Raw genomic sequence first — 19,118 nt, forward strand, 5'->3', positions numbered from 1 at the left:
AAAATTGTAAAAATTTATAATTAAAAAAAAAAAGCTGAACTTTTTTTAACAGGCCGATGCTGTAAAGAAAGAAGAGAAAACGCAAGAAGCAAGCCAAGAGAGGTATTTTTTCATTGATATCCCAAGTGGGTGCGTGTGAGAGAGAGAAAGAGAAAGAGAGAGAGAGAGAGAGAGAAAGAGAGAGAGAGAGAGGATGGGTGTGGGGATGGGATGCGAGAGATTGAAATACGAAACAAACATAATTCTCATTTTCCCCTTTAGTGCAAAGCCTTGATTTCTGGCTTTTTAGAACCGACCCCTGCCGCTTCCCTCATTCCTTTGCCCCTTTCTGCACCTAGCATGAAACTACAGCAGTTGAAAGAATAAATGGGTTTTTGAATGCATGCATGCATGTAGATCCGTCCGTCTCAGTTGTCTTTTGTTCCTGGTACACAGAGGAGCCCTGAGGAGTGACACCAGCACGTATAATTGTTGCGGGCATCCGACCTGTATTTTTGAGGGCCAGTGCTTTTTAAATCCTGGTGCCTTTTCTCACCTCCTGTTAACGTGGTTCATTTTTCTGAGTTGGTTGGCTTGGGACCTGGGACATGTGACCCAGGAGGTAACAACCTCTAAAACAGCGGTTCTCAACCTGTGGGTCGGGACCCCATTTGGGGTCGAACGACCATTGCACGGGGGTCACCAAACAACGCAGTCCGCCATTTTTCCCCCTCTTTTCCTTAGCTGTGCTACTCCCTTTTATTCTATTGGCTTTTGAAAGCCAAGAGAAGAGACTCTCTTGAATAGAGTCTCATTCTATTGGCTTTCAAAAGCCAATAGGAATTGTCCAGGCTGTCTCTGCCCTGCTGAGCCCGCCAAAAGTCCCATTCTGCAAACGGGGCTGCACCCGTTGAGTAGTCCTCGACTTAACGACCGGTTGAGTAGTCCTCGACTTACGACCGGATGGGGGGGGGGGTCGCGGCATTAAAAAGGTTGAGAACCACTGCTCTAAAATGTGCAAAGTGCTAAATTACGTTCTGGGGTTGAAACACGACAAACCACGGAGAGGCAACACAAAATTCAAATAGCTGTATTGGGACTTCGTTTACATATTTATAAATAGACCAGTGAAGGAGCAAAGATATTGTAATGCACGATGAAGGGATATTTTCCTTTCAAAACGGCCTTTGTAACCCCAAACCCATCTTTTCCCTAGCTGACTCTAGACACATGAATATAATTTACCTATCTATCGATATATATTGTAGATACACCTTTAAAATAAATGTACTTTAGGCAACCAAAACCTTTGGAAACGATATCCATGGAATTCGCTAACTATATAATGATGTAGACCTGGAGCAGGTTTTGTGTATTTTATTTCATTTTATTACAACTAATAAAATACTGTTTTTAGAGTACTTACTTATACACATCCAGCCTCTTGAGTTGTTGGTGGTCTCTGCACGTTGCCTATGGAGAAGACTGGCATGGGCACGGTGGTCTCTTTTCCCATCAGAAAATGTTTGAATTTCTGGGTGAAATGGCGGGGGCTCCAGGGTGACTCTTCCTAAACAGCTCCGTGTTTTATTTTGTCTTTTTCTACCTGTTCTGTCAAAGGGAGGGAGCAGTACGGCTGTTAGATGCTCCAAGGTGTTACTTTCTAAATTATCTTTTCAGACATTTCCATTTAAAGTGGAAGAAACTCTGTGTTAACTTATAAAGCAGGGGTGTCCAACCGGGGCCACTTGAAGCCCTGTGGACTTCGACTCCCAGAATTCCCCAGCCAGCAAAGCTGGCTGGGGAATTCTGGGAGTCGAAGTCCACAGGGCTTCAAGTGGCCGAAGTTGGACATCCTGTTATAAATAAGGTGCTTCTTAATGCTGAGAAGAGATGAAAGCCAGAAAACCTTCCAAGCTACAGAACGCAGAGAGAAAGCTCATTGTTCTTGTGCCTCGTTCTTATCAACAGTATTTGGGGAAACCATATTTATATCTTTGCAGTTGGTCAGGCGGGCTTGATGAAACCTTTCCAGCATTGCTGGCCGTTACGATAGGTGATGCAAACGTGAGCAGATCCTCTTCTCACTGAGAGGACCTGGCAGCTGTCCTGAATATTTTGTTCTGTTCCATCTCTTTCTCTTTCTCTCTCTCTCTCTCTCTCTCTCTCTCTCTCTCTCTCTCTCTCTCTCTCGACAATTTTCCAGCCAACTTTTCCCCTTTACCCCCCCCCCTTCCAAAAGAAAGCAGATCAAAATGGCAGAACAGTGGCTGAATTTCAAGTGGAGAAAAAGAACGAATCCTCCATCCTTGGAGGCTTTTAAGAAGAGACTGGACTGCCGCCTGTCTGAAATGGGTCTAAGCTCTCCTGCCTGAGCAGGGGGCTGGACTAGAAGACCTTCAAGGTCCCTCCCCGCTCCGTTACTCTGTTAAGCTGGATGCTGTCCTTTGACTTCCAAACTGGATTGTCCTTTTCGTTCAGTTCCTCAATAGTGTCTGAACCTGACTGCGGAATAAGCTCTTTTCACGCTCCCGGAAATCAAGAGGACTTGTCAAGTTTCTGCAGCTTTATTTTTATTTCCCGATTTTCCCATATTTTTTCCAATATGCTATCTCTTTTTCTTGCTTACGAATGCTGGTTTTGTTGTCCTTCATTATCTCAAAAGCTTTTGGATTTCTGAGGCATCCAGACTACCAAGGTTTTTTTTTTCTCCCCCTCGTCTTAAAATAGCCTTCTTCTCCCAAGTGGATTAAGTCCAATTCCCGTATTCCTCGGAAGCTATTTGAAATATTTTCGGTAGAGTGCTTATGGGTAATAACCCTCTTTGATTAAGGAGATGATTGAATGGGCTTTGAACAACTTCTTCATCCTTTTTCCAGCAGAAAAAGAAATTCAGTGTAATTTATTTTTATTGATGAAAAGCAAAAAAAAAGGAAAGGGGATTTTACACTTATCTTGAAACATCTTTTTGTTTAGAAGCCTGCTCTTGCAGGACTGCTGTTTATAGTTAACACTGTCTTACAGGCCCTTTCCATCTATACAGTTACATAAGATTTGTTTGGGAAGGATATCTCTCAGGATTGAATGCTATGCCTCTAGAAGATCGATACCATTGAATGGAGGAGCACAGCTCAAAAGTCCCAGCCCGAGCCTAAAGAGATTTTTGACTTAACCTTGAGTAAGTTTGTTCGGAATGGGGTCAGTCTGACTTCCGCTCTTCACTCCATCCTTCTGTTTTTCATCGTGGCCTCTTCTTCTTTTCTGGCTGTTGGAAAAGCCAGTCCTCATTTGAAAGACCCCAGTTTCTCAGCCTCTTGTCAGCGACAAAATCTTGATCTTGTAAAATTGGCCCCGTTTTGCAGGGCTCTGCCCACTATCATTTATTTATTTTCTGTGCAGAAGATTATGACAGCTTTTCCCGTGACGACAAAGGCCTGGAAAGTTTGCAATTAGTACATTCCTGTTTCTCTTACTGATTCTGAGGACAACTTGAGGATTTTTTTCCCCCCACAATTGTCTACTATTCTGTCGCTTTGTGTTTCTTGTGTTGGCCGTACAAACGACAATTCCTGTCCATGATCCGGTTTTGATGGTCCTGTCGTCATCCGTTGTGGTGATATTGACACTCCAGCCCCTTTCCCTAAATCATCCAATCTGGATTTAAAGACCCTGTCCTTCAAATCGTAGATAACGGCATATGATTGTCCCAAAGGGGGGGGGGAGGAGGAGGAGGGAGGGAAATGGAAGATCTCCTTACAGATTTCCCGAAGGCATTTATTTGGCTGAAAACAGTTGGAAAACGAATAAACAAGATAAGACTCTCAGCCAGAGCTGTTGAAACTGCTTACGTTTTTGAAAAATCCCTGTGTAAATTCCTGTGTGTACTTTGTCTTGTAATTCAGATTTCCTTGGGAGCCATTAAGTCACGTGGAACACACTCCAGCACAGCCTTTTGCATGTGGATATTTCCGTTCCCCGTGGAAGTGTCCTGGCTCATTTTGGTTCCTTGGGGACAAAACTATTAATATTTCTGTTTTCAGTTTAAATAACTCACTCACCACCTCAGCACAACTTCTCTCTGTGTTTGTATGTTTTTTTTTTCCCCCCCACCTGCCAAGTTCTCATCTTCAGCATTTCCATAGTCAGCTTCAAAGAAGCTCTGAGGTTGCCTGCCATAATGCTAGGTAACTTAGAAAGGAGCGTTTCACCCAGGCTTACACCGAGGGTAGTAGACAAGTTAAGTCCTCCCCACCCTCAGCCATCCTGCTTCAGGAGATCCCGGCCGTTTGGCCCCGAGAGGTAATTAATAACTGTGGCGTTCTCAACCTAGCTTGATCTCTTCTGTTTTTTTAAATACATTTAGCCCTGACTTGAAAACAATTCCCGAAGGATCAGGAGGGGTGCACCCATCGGCTGTTCCTCCCACAGAGGCCATGGAAGACTCGGAGGCTATTCCAGATAAAGAGCCCCTGGATAGCCAGAAGACGGTAGGGGCAGGAGCTCCCCAGCCCCCGAAGACCGAAGACTCGGAAGAAGACGCGAAAACGATAAAGGAAGAGTTTGGGCTCGGGATTCCGAGCGCCGTTGAGGATTCGGAGTCGTCGGAAAGGCAAGCTGAAGACGCCCGTGCTTTGACCTCCGCTGTGAAAAAGGAAGAAAAAGGGACTGATCACCCTGACCAGGAATTGCCGAGAAAGGCCTCGCCCTCGGGGGGGAAGGCAAACGAGGAGGCAGCTCCTCTTCCTGGGAAAGCGGAAGAAGCGCACGCTGCCTCGAAAGAAGGAACCCCCAGAGCCCTCTCGGCCTCAGCCGCGGAAGAAGGCACAAGTACAAACCTGGGGCCGGGCCCTACAGAAGGTGCCCTGGAGGAAACGCCAAGCGCGGAGACGCTGTCCAGGGACAGGCCCACGTCTCCAGAAGCCGATCGTACGGAAGCCGCCGTGGGGTTAGCAGAAATGCCGGCCCCCAAGGTTCAAGTGAAGATGGAGGAAGAGTCGGGGGGCCTCCCTGCCGCCTCTCGAGCGAAGGTGGAGGTAGCAGCCAAGCCGGCGGGGGCGGAAACGAAGGAAAACCTAAAGGAAAAGTTTCAGCTGCAGTTGGCCAGGGTTGAAGTAACCCTGCAGAAGCTCCCTGAGAACCTGCTGTTAGGCACCGAAGAACTCAAACAACCAGAAGAGACCCCAGGAGAGAGCACCAAGGTGCAGCACCCCGAGCACGTTGTGCCAAAGACACCAAAGGGTAAAGGGCCGGGACAAACCGAAGCCGAGGAATCCGGCAAAGCGAGCACGCCGGAGGCAGAGACGGCAGCCAACCCAGAGGCCGCTTCGCTCGGCAAAACGGCCCCGAAGGCTTCGAACCCATCCAAGGCGTCGAGACTCACGGCTCGAAGGAAAGAGGAGAAGCCGGCCGGCAAGCCGGTCCCCAAGAGCCAAGGGCCGGCTGAGAAGACGCCGTCGCCGAAACAGCCGAGTCAACAAAGGCCCGCAAACGGTCGGCCCAGCGTCGGCCCAGATAGCGCCAAATCTAAGCTAAGCACGAGTTCGGTGGTGGTGGTTGCGTTAGGCCCTGGGAAGAGCTCCTCGCAGCAAGAGAAGGACCCCCCGGCGGAGACCAAGGGGAGTCCGAAGCAGAGCCGGGAGCCAGAAAGTAGAACCTCCACCCTCAAGCGGGATGCCGGCGGCAATAAGGTGAGGAGGGGATAAAGCACTGGCTGGCCCCTAACCTTGACGCTTCTTCCAGACCTTGAGCGAGTCCCCGTCCCCTCCCTGCCCCTGTACGCGGCTGCGTCCGGTGGTGCCACGCACGCCGCGCCGGCGGGGAGGTGCCTTTGGAAACGCTTGACTCTGGACGCGTTTGGCGGAAGGGAGGAAAGAGCCGGCTCTTCACAGTGCAGTTTCCGAGCGGACACGCGGTGTGTGTGTTCGTTCCTGCTTTCCTTCCTTCCGCGGTGGTTCCTGAGACTCCCCTGTTTGCGAGGCGCGGCTTCTCGTGAGGCACCCCGACTGCTTCGCGTAGACTCGACCATCCCGGAGTCAGATAAGTTACCCACAAAAGCTGTTGGAGCGCTGAGTACTCGGGTCTTAGAAACGATTGGCATGGTTTCAACTTGTGGCGTGTAAAAGAATACCGCTTTCTCTGACCTGCTGGTTTAATGGTGCCCGCCAGGCCTCAGCCTGAAGCGCTCACCGTCTTTTCAACTTCTCCTCCCCAGGTGTCTGCTGGGAGAAATACCAGAGCCTCTAAAAGCACTCCCAAACCCAAAGAGGTAAGCAAGCCAATGAACACGGTTCTTGTAACCCAGGGTATCGATACGTGGGAATGACTTTAAGGCCGGGGAATCCAAGCTTGAAGACTGGTGGGCTGGAATTCCCCAGCTATCTTTTTAAAGAAGTTACTGACTATATGCCTAAACCAGGGGTCTTTAAACTTGGCCCTTCGATGACTTGTGGACTTCAACTCCCAGAATTCCTCAGCCAGGCACACGTGCCTGGCTGAGGAATTCTGGGAGTTGAAGTCCACAAGTCATCGAAGGGCCAAGTTTGAAGACCCCCGCCCTAAACCTGCCAAAACGTGAGTCCAAATTGTTAACGCGGCGATTAAGAATTAAGGATCCCCTACTCTTTTAACTTCACTGTTAGCTACTTCTAAGGAAAAATTTTTTCCTGAAAAGTGAATTTTGACAGTTGGGTGAAAGTGACTTGCCCAGATCTGTGCATATTCCACTCCGGAGTTCTTTTTTTTTTTTAGCAATTAACTTTTGGGAGAGGGCAGCCTGCAAATCAATCTTGACTCCTGCAGTTTTCTGGCCCAGGTTTTTTTAAAAAAAAGTGGTTTGCCATTTCTTCCTTCCCAGGGCTGAGCAAGAGGTACTGGCCCAAGGCCCCCCAGTTGGTTTCACACCCAAGGCAGAATCTGGATCTCCCTGTTTTGAGCCGTGACACCCTAACTGGCTCTTGACCGTTAAAATGTGGACAGAAACAGACTCTGAAAATGACAAGCAAGCGGCTTATATGCCTCCTTGAACCTATGAAAGATCTCCTTCAATCCAGATCGCCTTCGAAAGCCAGGGTGGGCAAACTGTGGCAACTTCACCTCCTGTGGAATTCTGGGAGTTGACGTCCACAGGTAGTAAAGTTGTCATAGTTGCCTAGTCCTGTTCTAAAGCATCCCCTGTGTTTCCATCATGCTTCCCTTTTTTCCTTTTGTCTTTACTTTTATTATTAAAAAGTTTTTATTTTCCATTTATTCATACAAAATACAATTAACCATTGGTACCGCCTGCCCCTTCCCCCCAGGCTGCGTCCACCCTCTCTAAACCTTCCCTACTTCCCTCCTCTTTCTCTCCTCCCCTCCTACTCTCTTCCCCTCCCCATCTCCTCTAACCATCCTACTTCCTCCCTACTCCTTCCTCCCTTCTCATCCCTCTCACGCACATGAACGCAGCATAGGGGAAATGCCCAAGCATTTACCATGACTATATTATCATTACCCACCCACCCACCCTCAACCTTCTCCCCCTTGCTTCCCAGAGCAGAGTACAGGGTTATTAATAAGAAGGTTAACAATAATAAAAGAAAAAAGAAAAAAAAGAAAAAAACCATCATACTTAACCTTTAACTCCCCTTAAATTAAGACATATAAACAAATCTCTACAACAGTTACTATAAAATTTACTCATAAAATAAATGAAACTTTATAGCCCCATATTTTTTCTGAATATAATCTATCCATCTTCTCCATACAATAATATATCTTTCTTGTGGTATGATCCTTCAAATAAGCAGAACTTTTTGCCATTTCCTGCAAAGTTAGAAACTTTAAATATCCATTCTTCTAAAGAAGGACTCGTTGCCTACTTTGTCTTTACTTTTAATATCTGCCACAATCAGGTGTTTCTCTACGTCATTTACAAATATCGAACGGTGTAAAACTCTGGCTTCCCCCCCCCCTTTTATTTCTTCTTTTTTTTTTTTAGGAGGAGGAGCTTTTCCCGTTTAATTTGGACGAGTTTGTTACCATGGACGAAGTGGTCGACGAAGTGGAGTCTCCTCAGCCTCGAAGGAACCCCGTAAGGGGCAAAAGGAAGGACCCGCCGAAGAAGAGCGTCCCCGGGGAGCCCAGCTCCAAGAGAAAGAAAGCCAAGGCGGCGGCGGTGGCGGTCGAGACCGAGGTCTCCTTCGTGACCTTGGATGAAATCGGGGAAGACGAAGGCGGGATGGGCCAGGTGGAGCTCCTGAACCTGGAAGCCATGACCGACGACCAGGGTCTGGTCACGGTGGACGAAGTCAACGAAGAGGAGGAGCTGATCGACGAGGACATGAAAGACCCGCAGTCGCTGGTGACCCTGGACGAGATCTCCGAGCAGGAGGACGTCGCTCCTCCGGAGATGGCCAAGGAGCCCTTTGCCTCCGGGGAGAGCGAGCCGGACCTGAAAACGGAGCCATTGTTGACGGTGGACGAGATCGGCGAGGTGGAGGAGCTTCCGCTGAACGAGCCGTCCCATTTCAAGGACGAGGAGATGCTCAAAGGCAAGGAAGAGGGGAAGGCCGGGGCCGAGCCGGCTGGGGATTTTCTCTCCTCCCAGATCCCGGAGGACCCCAGCGTTTTAGTCACGGTGGACGAGATCCACGAGGACAGCGACGACCAGCCCTTGGTGACGCTAGACGAGGTGACCGAAGAAGACGAGGACTTCCTGGAAGACTTTAACCGCCTGAAGGAAGAGTTCAGCTTTGTTACTGTGGACGAGGTGGGCAGCGAAGAGGAGGAAGAGGAAGAGAAACCCGGCCTGTCTACCGGCAGGAAATTGAAAGAATCCACCAAAACCGCACCGGAGGAAGAAGCCGACCGGGACGTCCCGTTTTCTGCCACATTAGAAAACTTTAAAATTCCGGCCGCCCCCTTGCCGGAGCCGAGGGAGAGCGCTCCGAGGGATGAGCTGCCGGAAGAGAAGGCGTCGGCAGACCAGCCGGAGGATCCTCCGAGTGAGAACCCCAAAGCAGAAGAGGAGGTGGACCTAGGTAGGGAAAAGGCTGAGCTGGAGTCTAAAGAAGAAGAAGAAGGGCGAGGCGTGGAGCAGACAGACCCAGTAGCGGAAACCGATTCAGGTTGCAAGCAGCCGCCGACAGGTAGGAAGGGGATCGGCCCCGATAGCGGACAGCCGCGAACCGCCCGGTGAGCAGAGCGAGAACCTAAACGTGCCCCTTTTCTTGGCAGAGCCGGTTGCGAACCAGAAGGAGCAGTCTTCTAGCAGCAAGAGGAGCGGTTCGCAGGAGAAGCAGCAGTCACTCGGTAAGGGTGCCTCTTTTCCCAGTGACATCCCCCTGGCCCGCCGGAGCGGGGAGGCAGGGGACGTTATGGGCCCCCTCTCTTGAGCAGGTCCATCTGGTGGGACCCAGGAGAAGGGCCTTCTCTGTGGTGGCTCCCTCCCTGTTATTTGAAGGACCCTCGTTTCCCAGTTGTATCTACCTGATCCACTAGAGCAAGGAGGCAAGGAATGTTAGGGGTCCCCTCTTGAGGAGGTCTATCTGATGGGACCCAGGAGAAGGGCCTTCTCCGTGGTGGCTCCCTCCCTGTTATTTGAAGGACCCTCGTTTCCCAGTTGTATCCACCTGATCCACCAGAGGGTGTAGGCAGGGGATGTAATGGGTCCCCTCTCCTGAGGTCCATCTGGTGGGACCCAGAAGAAGGGCCTTCTCCGTGGTGGCTCCCTCCCTGTTACTTGAAGGACCCTCATTTCCCAGTTGTATCCACCTGACCCACTAGAGCAAGGAGGCAGGGGATGTTATGGGCCCCCTCTCTTGAGGAGGTCCATCTGGCGGGACCCAGAAGAAGGGCCTTCTCCGTGGTGGCTCCCTCCCTGTTATTTGAAGGACCCTCATTTCCCAATGACATCCCCCTGGCCCGCCAGAGCAGGGAGGCAGGGGACGTAACAAGTCCCCTCTCTTGAGGAGGTCCATCTGGTGGGACCCAGGAGAAGGGCCTTCTCTGTAGTGGCTCCCTCCCTGTTACTTGAAGGACCCTCATTTCCGAGTTGAATCCACCTGACCCACTAGAGCAAGGAGACAGGAGATGTTATGGGTCCCCTCTCTTGAGGAGGTCCATCTGGCGGGACCCAGAAGAAGGGCCTTCTCCGTGGTGGCTCCCTCCCTGTTATTTGAAGGACCCTCGTTTCCCAGTTGTATCCACCTGATCCGCCAGAGGGTGTAGTCAGGGGACGTAATGGGTCCTCTCTCTTGAGGAGGTCCATCTGGTGGGAACCAGGAGAAGGGCCTTCTCCGTGGTGGCTCCCTCCCTGTGAACTTCATCCCCGCAGAGATTGGCCTGGCCCCCACTTTTGACACTCTTCCTCAAGGCCCTTGAAGACCGGGTTCTGCCCACCGGTCTGGGGACCCCAGAGTGGGAGGGAGTCCATCAGGTGGCTTGTTTGACGGATTGCTGTCGCCAGCGCAGAGTTTTTTTTTTATATTGACGTATATGGGTTTTTTTATTTTTGGTTAAGCCGCCCAGAGTCACCGAGAGTGAGTGGGTGGCCACATGCATTCTCCAGATAAATAAATGTATAAATGAATCTGAAGCTTGGAGAGGCAGGGATTCAGCAGCCACGGCGCTTCAAACAGAGACAGATTTATTACCTGCACTCTACAAGAATCCGAAACCTTATTTATTTTTTTATATAATCCATATCATAAGAATAGTATTAACTCAAATACGAGACGGTAAATATACCAAGGGGAAAAGAGAGGAAACATTTAATGCAATCGTTTTGAGATCTGTACTAAAGAGATTTGTATGTTATGGAAGTATGGACCCACTCAGCCGCCACGTTGCTTCTCAAATATTTAAATGTAAAACTAGAAAATCGATCAAATTTTCTTAAAAAAAAAAAAAAAAGAATCTGAAATGTGACAAATTGGCCGTAGGTAAGACTCTCAGTGGGATTCAGGTCCAGTGGCCTGGGCTTGGATCGCTTGTGGATATGAAGGGACTTGATCCGCTTAATCCCTCCCTTCCTCCCTCCCTCGGGCTCACCCTGGTCACCTGCTACAGGTGGGCAGCTACTCCTCAGATACAAGCAATGTAAGCAAAGCGTGTGGCACGACGGGCAGCCCAGGGGTCAGTTATACCCTGCTTGCTAATCAGAATGTCCCCGTTGCAGGTCGGATGGAATCCGACGTTGAACAGCCGGAAACTAAACAAAGGAAAGTAGAGTCCGCGGAGAAGCCGAAGGCGTCAAGCCAGCTGAAAGGTAGGCCTTTGGGACAGCCTAGTCCAGGGGTAGACCACCTTGACTCTTTTATGACTGGTGGACTTCAACTCCCAGAATTCCTGGGCCAGCCACGCTGAGGGGAAAGGGAGAGGTTTCCAAGCTGAGCCAGGCTGGCTCAGGAATTCTGAAAGTTGAAGTCCACCAGTCATAAAAGAGCCAAGGTGGCCTAACCCTGCACTAACTCAACCCCTGCAGTGGTTCACTTAACATCGATGGCAAGCAAGGTGGGGCAAAACTCACTTATCAACCGTCTCGCTTGGCAAAGGAAATTTTGGGCCGTACTGAGTGGAAAAGGTGGAGATCAAAGGGGATTTAATCACCCAACCCAGCGAGCGATGGAGCATCATTAGTCAGAGGAAAGACCCCCCCCCTCAGGTTATGGGGGGGCTTGCATTAAATAGCTAGATTGGGCCAATGGGTGGCTTTCTCCAGTCCAGGGGTGGGCGACCTTGGCTCTTTTATGACTGGTGGACTTCAACTCCCAGAATTCCTGAGCCAGCCATGCTGAGGGGAAAGGGAGAGTTTCCAAGCTGAGCCCTGCTGGCTCAGGAATTCTGGGAGTTGAAGTCCACCAGTCATAAAAGAGCCAAGGTTGCCCAGCTCTGGCCTAGTCTGAAACGTAAAGTCTTCATTGTGTTCGGCAGAGGTTGCTTGCAGAGAGAATGGCCATCTCTGTCCGTCTGTCTTCACTGTACTTTGAACATCTGAGCCATCAGGGCGGGTTTTCTGGGTGCCCCCCACTTCAAAGACCGTAGGCGGTTAGGGTGCTCTAAGACAGCCCCCCCCCCCAAACGCCGAGGCCAGGAAGCAGAAACGGAAAGAGAAGGATGCTTTGCCTATTTCCTGGTTTAGGGAATAATGGAAGGTGATAATAGGTGATAGCAAGCTAGGGGTGGTGGTAAAAATGAGCCTGCAGGCACTTCCTGCGCTGTTGTGGTGAGATGGGCAGCCAACAGACTTAATCAATAAAACGAACAAACAGTAGCTAAAAAGATGAACCGCAGCGGTCCTTGTCAAGCTGTAATTTATTTTGTTTGTCGCCTTCTCAAATCTAGATTTAGATTTCCTGGTCCCCAAAGCGGGCTACTTCTGCCAGATCTGCTCCTGCTTCTGCGTGTTCGAAGAATCCATGAAGAGCCACTGCCTGTCTCAGCTTCATCAGCAGAATATGGAGGTAGCAAAGGGGCGCGAGGGGGAACTGAGGCACAGGGTCACTTCCTCAACCGAGCGTAAACCCCGTGTTCCCTGCAGGGCCGGCTGGACTCTTGGCCAGTATCCGGGGGGTCCCTTCCCCAGGATTCCCTCCCCCCCCCCCGAGGTCTTCAGGATAGGGATGGCCAAGGACAGGGGTAGGCCACCTTGGCTCTTTTACGACTCGTGGACTTCAACTCCCAGAATTCCTGAGCCAGCATGGGGGAAACTTTGGCCCCTTCATGACTCGTGGACTTCAACTCCCAGAATTCCTGAGCCAGCCATGCTGAGGGGAAAGGGAGAGCCAGGCTGGCTCAGGAATTCTGGGAGTTGAAGTCCACCAGTCATAAAAGAGCCAAGGTTGCCTACCCCTGGCCTAGGCCTAGGCCGCTTTCTGACTCGTGGACTTCAACTCCCAGAATTCCTGAGCCACCATGGCTCAGCTTGGAAACCTCTCCCTTTCCCCTCAGCGTGGCTGGCTCAGGAATTCTGGGAGTTGAAGTCCACCAGTCATGAAGGGGCCAAAGTTTCCCCCATGCTGGCTCAGGAAGGGAAGTTCCCCCCCATGCTGGCTCAGGAATTCTGGAGTTGAAGTCCACGAGTCATAAAGCGGCCTAGGCCTAGGCCAGAGATAGGCAACCTTGGCTCTTTTATGACTTGGGGACTTCAACTCCCAGAATTCCTGAACCAGCACAGCTCAGCTTGGAAACCTCTCCCTTTCCCCTCAGCGTGGCTGGCTCAGGAATTCTGGGAGTTGAAGTCCACCAGTCATAAAAGAGCCAAGGTGGCCTACTTCTGGCCTAGGCCCCTTCATGACTCGTGGACTTCAACTCCCAGAATTCCTCAGCCAGTCACGCTGAGGGGAAAGGGAGAGGTTTCCAAGCTGAGCCAGGCTGGCTCAGGAATTCTGGGAGTTGAAGTCCCCAAGTCATAAAAGAGCCAAGGTGACCTACCCCTGGTCTAGGCCTTGAAAAGGACGGAGGAGGGGGAGCTGCAGAGAGCAAGCAGAGACCCCAAGTTGTACCACACAGAGGGGAGAATATTTGTAGCTCAGGGTGGAAGTGGGGGAAGCTTGGCGTTCTCTGAGCTCGGCCCGGACTAGGCAACCTCTTCACTAGTTAACCTAGTTTGCCTTTGGGTTGAAGTACAGGTGAAACTCGAAAAATTAGAATATCGTGCAAAAGTTCCATTTATTTCAGTAATGCAACTTAAAAGGTGAACCTAATATATGAGATAGACTCATTACCTGCAAAGAGCAAAGAGTTCAAGCCGTGATGTGTCATAAGTGAGATGATGATGGCTTACAGCTCATGAAAACCCCAAATCCACACTCTCAGAAAATTAGAATATTGTGAAAAGGTTCAATATTCTAGGCTCACTCTAATCAGCTAACCACCTGCAAAGGGTTCCTGAGCCTTTAAATGGTCTCTCAGTCTGGTTCAGTAGGGATCACAATCATGGGAAAGACCGCTGACCTGACAGTTGTGCAGAAAACCATCACTGACACCCTCCATAAGGAGGGAAAGCCTCAAAAAGTAATTGCAAACGAAGTTGGATGTTCCCAAAGCACGTTAATAGAAAGTTATGTGGAAGGGGAAAGTGTGGAAGAAAAAGGTGCGCAAGCAGCAGCGATGACCGCAGCCTGGAGAGGATGGTCAGGAAAAGGCCATTCAAAAGTGTTTGGGACTTTCACAAGGAGTGGACTGAGGCTGGAGTCAGGGCATCAAGAGCCACCACACACACACACCACACCAGACGGCTATCCTGGACATGAGCTTCAAATGTCATAATCCTCTTGTCAAGCCGCTCCTGAACAACAAACAACGTCAGAAGCGCCTTACCTGGGGCTAAAGAAAAAGCAGAACTGGTCTGTTGCTCAGTGGTGCAAAGTCCTCTTTTCTGATGAGAGCAACTTTTGCATCTCATTTGGGAACCAAGGACCCAGAGTCTGGAGGAAGAATGGAGAGGCCAAAAGCACCAAAACCTGGTTCAATGACCGGGGGGTTACTGTGCTTGATTGGCCAGCAAACTCGCCTGACCTGAACCCCCTAGTTCAGTGGTTCTCAGCCTTTTTAATGCCGCGACCCCCCAACCGGTCATAAGTCGAGGACTACTCAACCGGTCGTTAAGTCGAGGACGACTCAACTGGTGCAGCCCCGTTTGCAGAATGGGACTTTTGGCGGGCTCAGCAGGGCAGAGACAGCCTGGACAATTCCTATTGGCTTTTGAAAGCCAATAGAATTAGACTCTATTCAAGAGAGTCTATTCTGTTGGCTTTCAAAAGCCAATAGAATAAAAGGGAGTCGCACAGCTAAGGAAAAGGGGGGAAAAATGGCGGACTGCGTTGTTTGGCGACCCCCGTGAAATGGTCGTTCGACCCCAAATGGGGGCCTGACCCACAGGTTGAGAACTGCTGCCATAGAGAATCTATGGGGCATTGCCAGGAGAAAGATGAGAGACACGAGATCGAACAATGCAGAAGAGCTGAAGGCTGCTATTGAAGCACCCTGGTCTTCCATAACACCTCAACAGTGCCACAGGCTGATAGCTTCCATGCCACGCCGCATTGAGGCAGTAACTGCTGCAAAATGAGCCGAGGTGGCGCAGCAGTTAGGGTGCAGTACTGCAGGCCACTTTAGCTGACGGTCAGCGGTTCAAATCTCACCGGCTCAAGGTCGACTCAGCCTTCCACCCTTCCGGGGTAGGTAAAATGAGGACCCAGATTGTTGGGGGCAATGTAAATATATATACACACATTGCTTACTGGTGTACACCGCTTAGAGAGTGCTTGCACTTAAAGTGGTATATAAGTCTCATAAATAAATAAATAAAAGGGGCCCAAACCAAGTACTGAGTACATATGCATGCTTATACTTTTCAGAGGTCTGATGTTGTTCTATGTACAATCTTTGTTTTATTGATTGCATGCAATATTCCAATTTTCTCAGTTTGTGGATTTGGGGTTTTCATGAGCTGTAAGCCATCATCATCTCGCTTACGACACATCACGGCTTGAACTATCTTGCTTTGCAGGTAATGAGTCTATCTCATATATTAGGTTCACCTTTTAAGTTGCATTACTGAAATCAATGGAACTTTTGCACGATATTCTAATTTTTCGAGTTTCCCCTGCAAGTGTGACTTGATTTGGAACAGATCTGTCCCATCGGTTGGTGAGGTCTGAACTGCCTGCATTTGTCAGGAAAAACATTTCGGGGTGTCCTGGCGGTTTGTGCGGTGAACAGGGTGACTCTGTGGTCGTTTTGAAAAAGCAGAGGCAGTTCTAGGAACCCCTGGGGAAGGGACTGAGAATAAGACCGCCATTAGTGTAGAGCCCTGAACAAAACGACCCCCAGCGGCCATCAGCACCCGGATCAGCATGGATGAACCCCCAGGTTAATTAACATCAGACCAACAATCAGGTAAACCAGACCCCGGTCAAGAAGCTGCCAAAAAAGTCAACAGCAAACAGCCCAGCCAAAGAATCTCTTAAGACCACCCCCATCGTCACTGACAGGGCAAGCCACAGAATAGGAAGTGACAGCAAAGCCCACTCCTTTCTAGCACTGATGACATTACCTAGTTGGGTCATGAAACGCCTTCAAGGAAACCACCCAGCTCAGAGAGCACCCAGGACCCCACAGTCCTCCTCCTCCTCCTCCTCCCCCTCCCTCTCCTGCTCCTGCTCCTCCCCCTTCTGCTCCTGCTCCTCCTCCCCCTCCTCCTCCTCTTCTCAAACCCCATTCCTTTCTAGCACTGATGCTGTTACCTAGTCGGGTCATGAAATGTCTGCAATGAAACCACCCAGCTCAGAGAGCACCAAGGACCTCACAGTTATCCTCCTCCTCCTCCTCCTCCTCTTCTCAAACCCCTCCCCCTTCTAGCACTGATGACGTTACCTAGTTGGGTCATGAAACGCCTTCAAGGAAATCACCCAGCTCAGAGAGCACCCAGGACCCCACAGTCCTCCTCCTCCTCCTCACAAACCCTCCTCCCTTCTAGCACTGATGATATCATCCAGTTTGGTAATGAAACGTCTGCCAGAAAACCACCAAGCTCAGAGAGCACGAAGGTCTCCGTCTCCTCCTCCTCCTCCTCTTCTCCACACAACACACTCCTTTCTAGCACTAATGATGTTCTCTAGTTGGGTAATGAAATGTCTGCAAGGAAACCACCAAGCTCAGAGAGCACCAAGGTTTCCTCCCCATCCTCCTATTCTTCACAAACCCCCCTCCCTTCTAAGCTCTGATGATGTCACCTAGTTTGGTAATGAAACGTCTGCCAGAAAACCACCAAGCTCAGAGAGCACCAGGGTCGTCATCGTCTCCTCCTCCTCCTCCTCTTCTCCACACAACACACTCCTTTCTAGCACTGATGATGTTCTCTAGTTGGGTAATGAAATGTCTGCAAGGAAACCAAGCTCAGAGAGCACCAAAGAACCCCATAGTCTTCCTCTTCCTCCACAAACCCTCCCTTCTAGCACTGATGATGTCACCTAGTTTGGTAATGAAACGTCTGCCAGAAAACCACCAAGCTCAGAGAGCACCAAGGACCTCCTCCTCCTCCCCCCCCCCCCGCAAAACCCACTCCCTCCTAGCACTGATAAGGTTACCTAGTTGGGTCATGAAACACCTTCAAAGAGACCACCCAGCTCAGAGAGCACCCAGGACCCCACAGTCCTCCTCCTGCTCCACTCCACAAACCCTTCCCTTCTGCCACTGATGATGTTCCCTAGTTGGGTCATGAAACGTCTGCAAGGAAGGCACCCCAGGGGCTCAGAGAGCACCAAGGACCCCTCACAGCTCAACCCTGGAGCTAGAAATACTCTCCTTTTATTATTGGAGGCCTGGAGTTGTGTCTACAGGCCCGGGTGCCCAAGTTGGAAAGCTGCAGATAAAGGGATAGGAAGAAAACGGAACGAGAACGCTGGGCTTCCGTTTCTCCGAAAAGGGCAACCGGTTAGCCTTGGGGAGGGGGGGGGAGGAGAAATAAACCCTCTTTTAATGTGTGATAAAGACTTCGAACCCTTATCCCCCTTTTCAGAAATTCATGATCAAGAGCACAGCCGAGGAGAAAGAAGGCACGGAAAAAGAGAGCTTAACGTGATACGAAGACGGGGAGTGCCTCTGCGAAGTTTTATTTAGGGTCCAGTTGCTTCTTCGTGTTTTACGTTCCTGTTTTATTTTGTTTTTTTGTTCATTTTTTTTTTAACTTGGTTCCTTTCGGGAGACTTTTCACGTCGTGTTTCCCTTCCAGAAGCAAGCTTATTAAAATGGTGTAGTGATTTCGATTGCTTTCCACCAACAACGGTGGAAGTTCTCAAATAAATTCTTACTGTAGAGTTGACGGGTTGAGCTGTTTGATGCGCTCCGTTTTTTGATTCCGGGTGGTAGAAAGGGGCCGCCCTTGTGCGGTTTGCAGAGTAAAGCTCTTAGTTGTGCACCTCAGTTGTGCACCCCGTGAGCTTCCACCGCTGACAACGGATGGGATCAAAGGAATTAAGCCCTGGTTCCATCTGTTTCTTACACGGGGAGAAGGAAACCCACTGGCCGTCCGCACTCTTGTCTGCCTTGGTCCTGCTCAGCAGCTCCATTAGCCCACCTTGACTGGCATTTTGTCGCCATGTTTCGCACTTTTGTCACAAACCTAGCCTCAAATAGCCCGAGCCTGCCTGAAGGCAAGACATGAAGCAACAGATGGAAACGAATCAAGGAGAGAAGCAACCTGGAACTAAGGAGAAACTTCCTGACAGTGAGAACAATTAACCAGTGGAACAACCTGCCTCCAGAAGCGGTAAATGCTCCAACATTGGAAGTTTTTAAGAAGAGACTGGACAGCCATTTGTCTGAAATGGTGTAGGGCAGTGGTTCTCAACCTTTCTAATGCCGCGACCCCATAATACAGTTCCCCATGTTGTGGTGACCCCCAACTACTTATACATCACCGGGTGCCAGTGGCGTGGACAAAGAAAAGGGGGAAAAAATGGTGGACAGCCTTGTTTGGTGACCCCCGTGAAATGGTCGTTCGACCCCAAATGGGGTCCCGACCCACAGGTTGAGAATCACTGGTGTAGGGTTTCTTGCCTGAGCAGGGGGTTGGACTAGATGACCTCCAAGGTCCCTTCCAACTTTACTACTATTACTAAAATTATTAAATGCTAGGTTATCCTTGCCAGCAGAATTCCAGGCTCAAATTGCTTCCACTGGCCCAGATGTCAGTGTCCAAACGGGAGCCAGAGGTTGATCGGACAACGGCAAAACATTGACAACGTAGAAACCGGGATGGGTTTTAGGACCGACCCACCTATAGAGGACTGATGATGGTCCAGAATATTGCCGATCGGTGGGACTTTAAACCTCAATTGGCTGGGTTTAGAGCAGTGATTTTCAAACTTAGCAACTTTCACCCATGGGGACCCCAACTCTAGAATTCCCCAGCCACCTTTGCCAAGTTTCAAAAAAAAAAAAAAGCTGGTTTCAAACAGGGCTATCCAAATTCAGCCATTTTAAGACCTGTGGACTTCAACTCCCAGAATTCCTCAGCCAGCCGTGCTGGCTGAGGAATTCTGGGAGTTGAAGTCCACAGGTCTTAAAATGGCTGAATTTGGAGGAAACCCCCTCCCCCCTAGTTTAGGGCGTCCCACAACTTGACCGATGGGCTGCACTTAGATTAATCCTGTTCT

The 19,118-nt window shown here is 49.9% G+C and overlaps 1 protein-coding gene across 2 annotated transcripts in view; it reads left to right on the forward strand.

The window, feature by feature from the left end:
* ZNF638 (zinc finger protein 638) overlaps nucleotides 1-17,787 on the forward strand; it is a 46,222-nt gene extending 28,435 nt beyond the window's left edge. For both annotated transcript variants that reach the window (XM_039333806.1, XM_039333807.1), the window contains 8 exons: nucleotides 53-102; nucleotides 4,343-5,666; nucleotides 6,191-6,244; nucleotides 7,955-9,104; nucleotides 9,193-9,267; nucleotides 11,135-11,224; nucleotides 12,301-12,419; nucleotides 17,480-17,787. In XM_039333806.1, coding sequence (XP_039189740.1) covers nucleotides 53-102; nucleotides 4,343-5,666; nucleotides 6,191-6,244; nucleotides 7,955-9,104; nucleotides 9,193-9,267; nucleotides 11,135-11,224; nucleotides 12,301-12,419; nucleotides 17,480-17,542 — 2,925 coding nt within the window. In that variant the 3' untranslated portion in view covers nucleotides 17,543-17,787. The remainder of the gene's footprint in view (nucleotides 1-52; nucleotides 103-4,342; nucleotides 5,667-6,190; nucleotides 6,245-7,954; nucleotides 9,105-9,192; nucleotides 9,268-11,134; nucleotides 11,225-12,300; nucleotides 12,420-17,479) is intronic.
* The last annotated feature ends 1,331 nt before the right edge of the window (nucleotides 17,788-19,118 follow it).

This window comes from Crotalus tigris, unplaced genomic scaffold (genome assembly GCF_016545835.1).
Source record: "Crotalus tigris isolate CLP2741 ecotype Arizona unplaced genomic scaffold, ASM1654583v1 scf7180000024513.1755786, whole genome shotgun sequence".
NCBI lineage: Eukaryota > Metazoa > Chordata > Lepidosauria > Squamata > Viperidae > Crotalus > Crotalus tigris.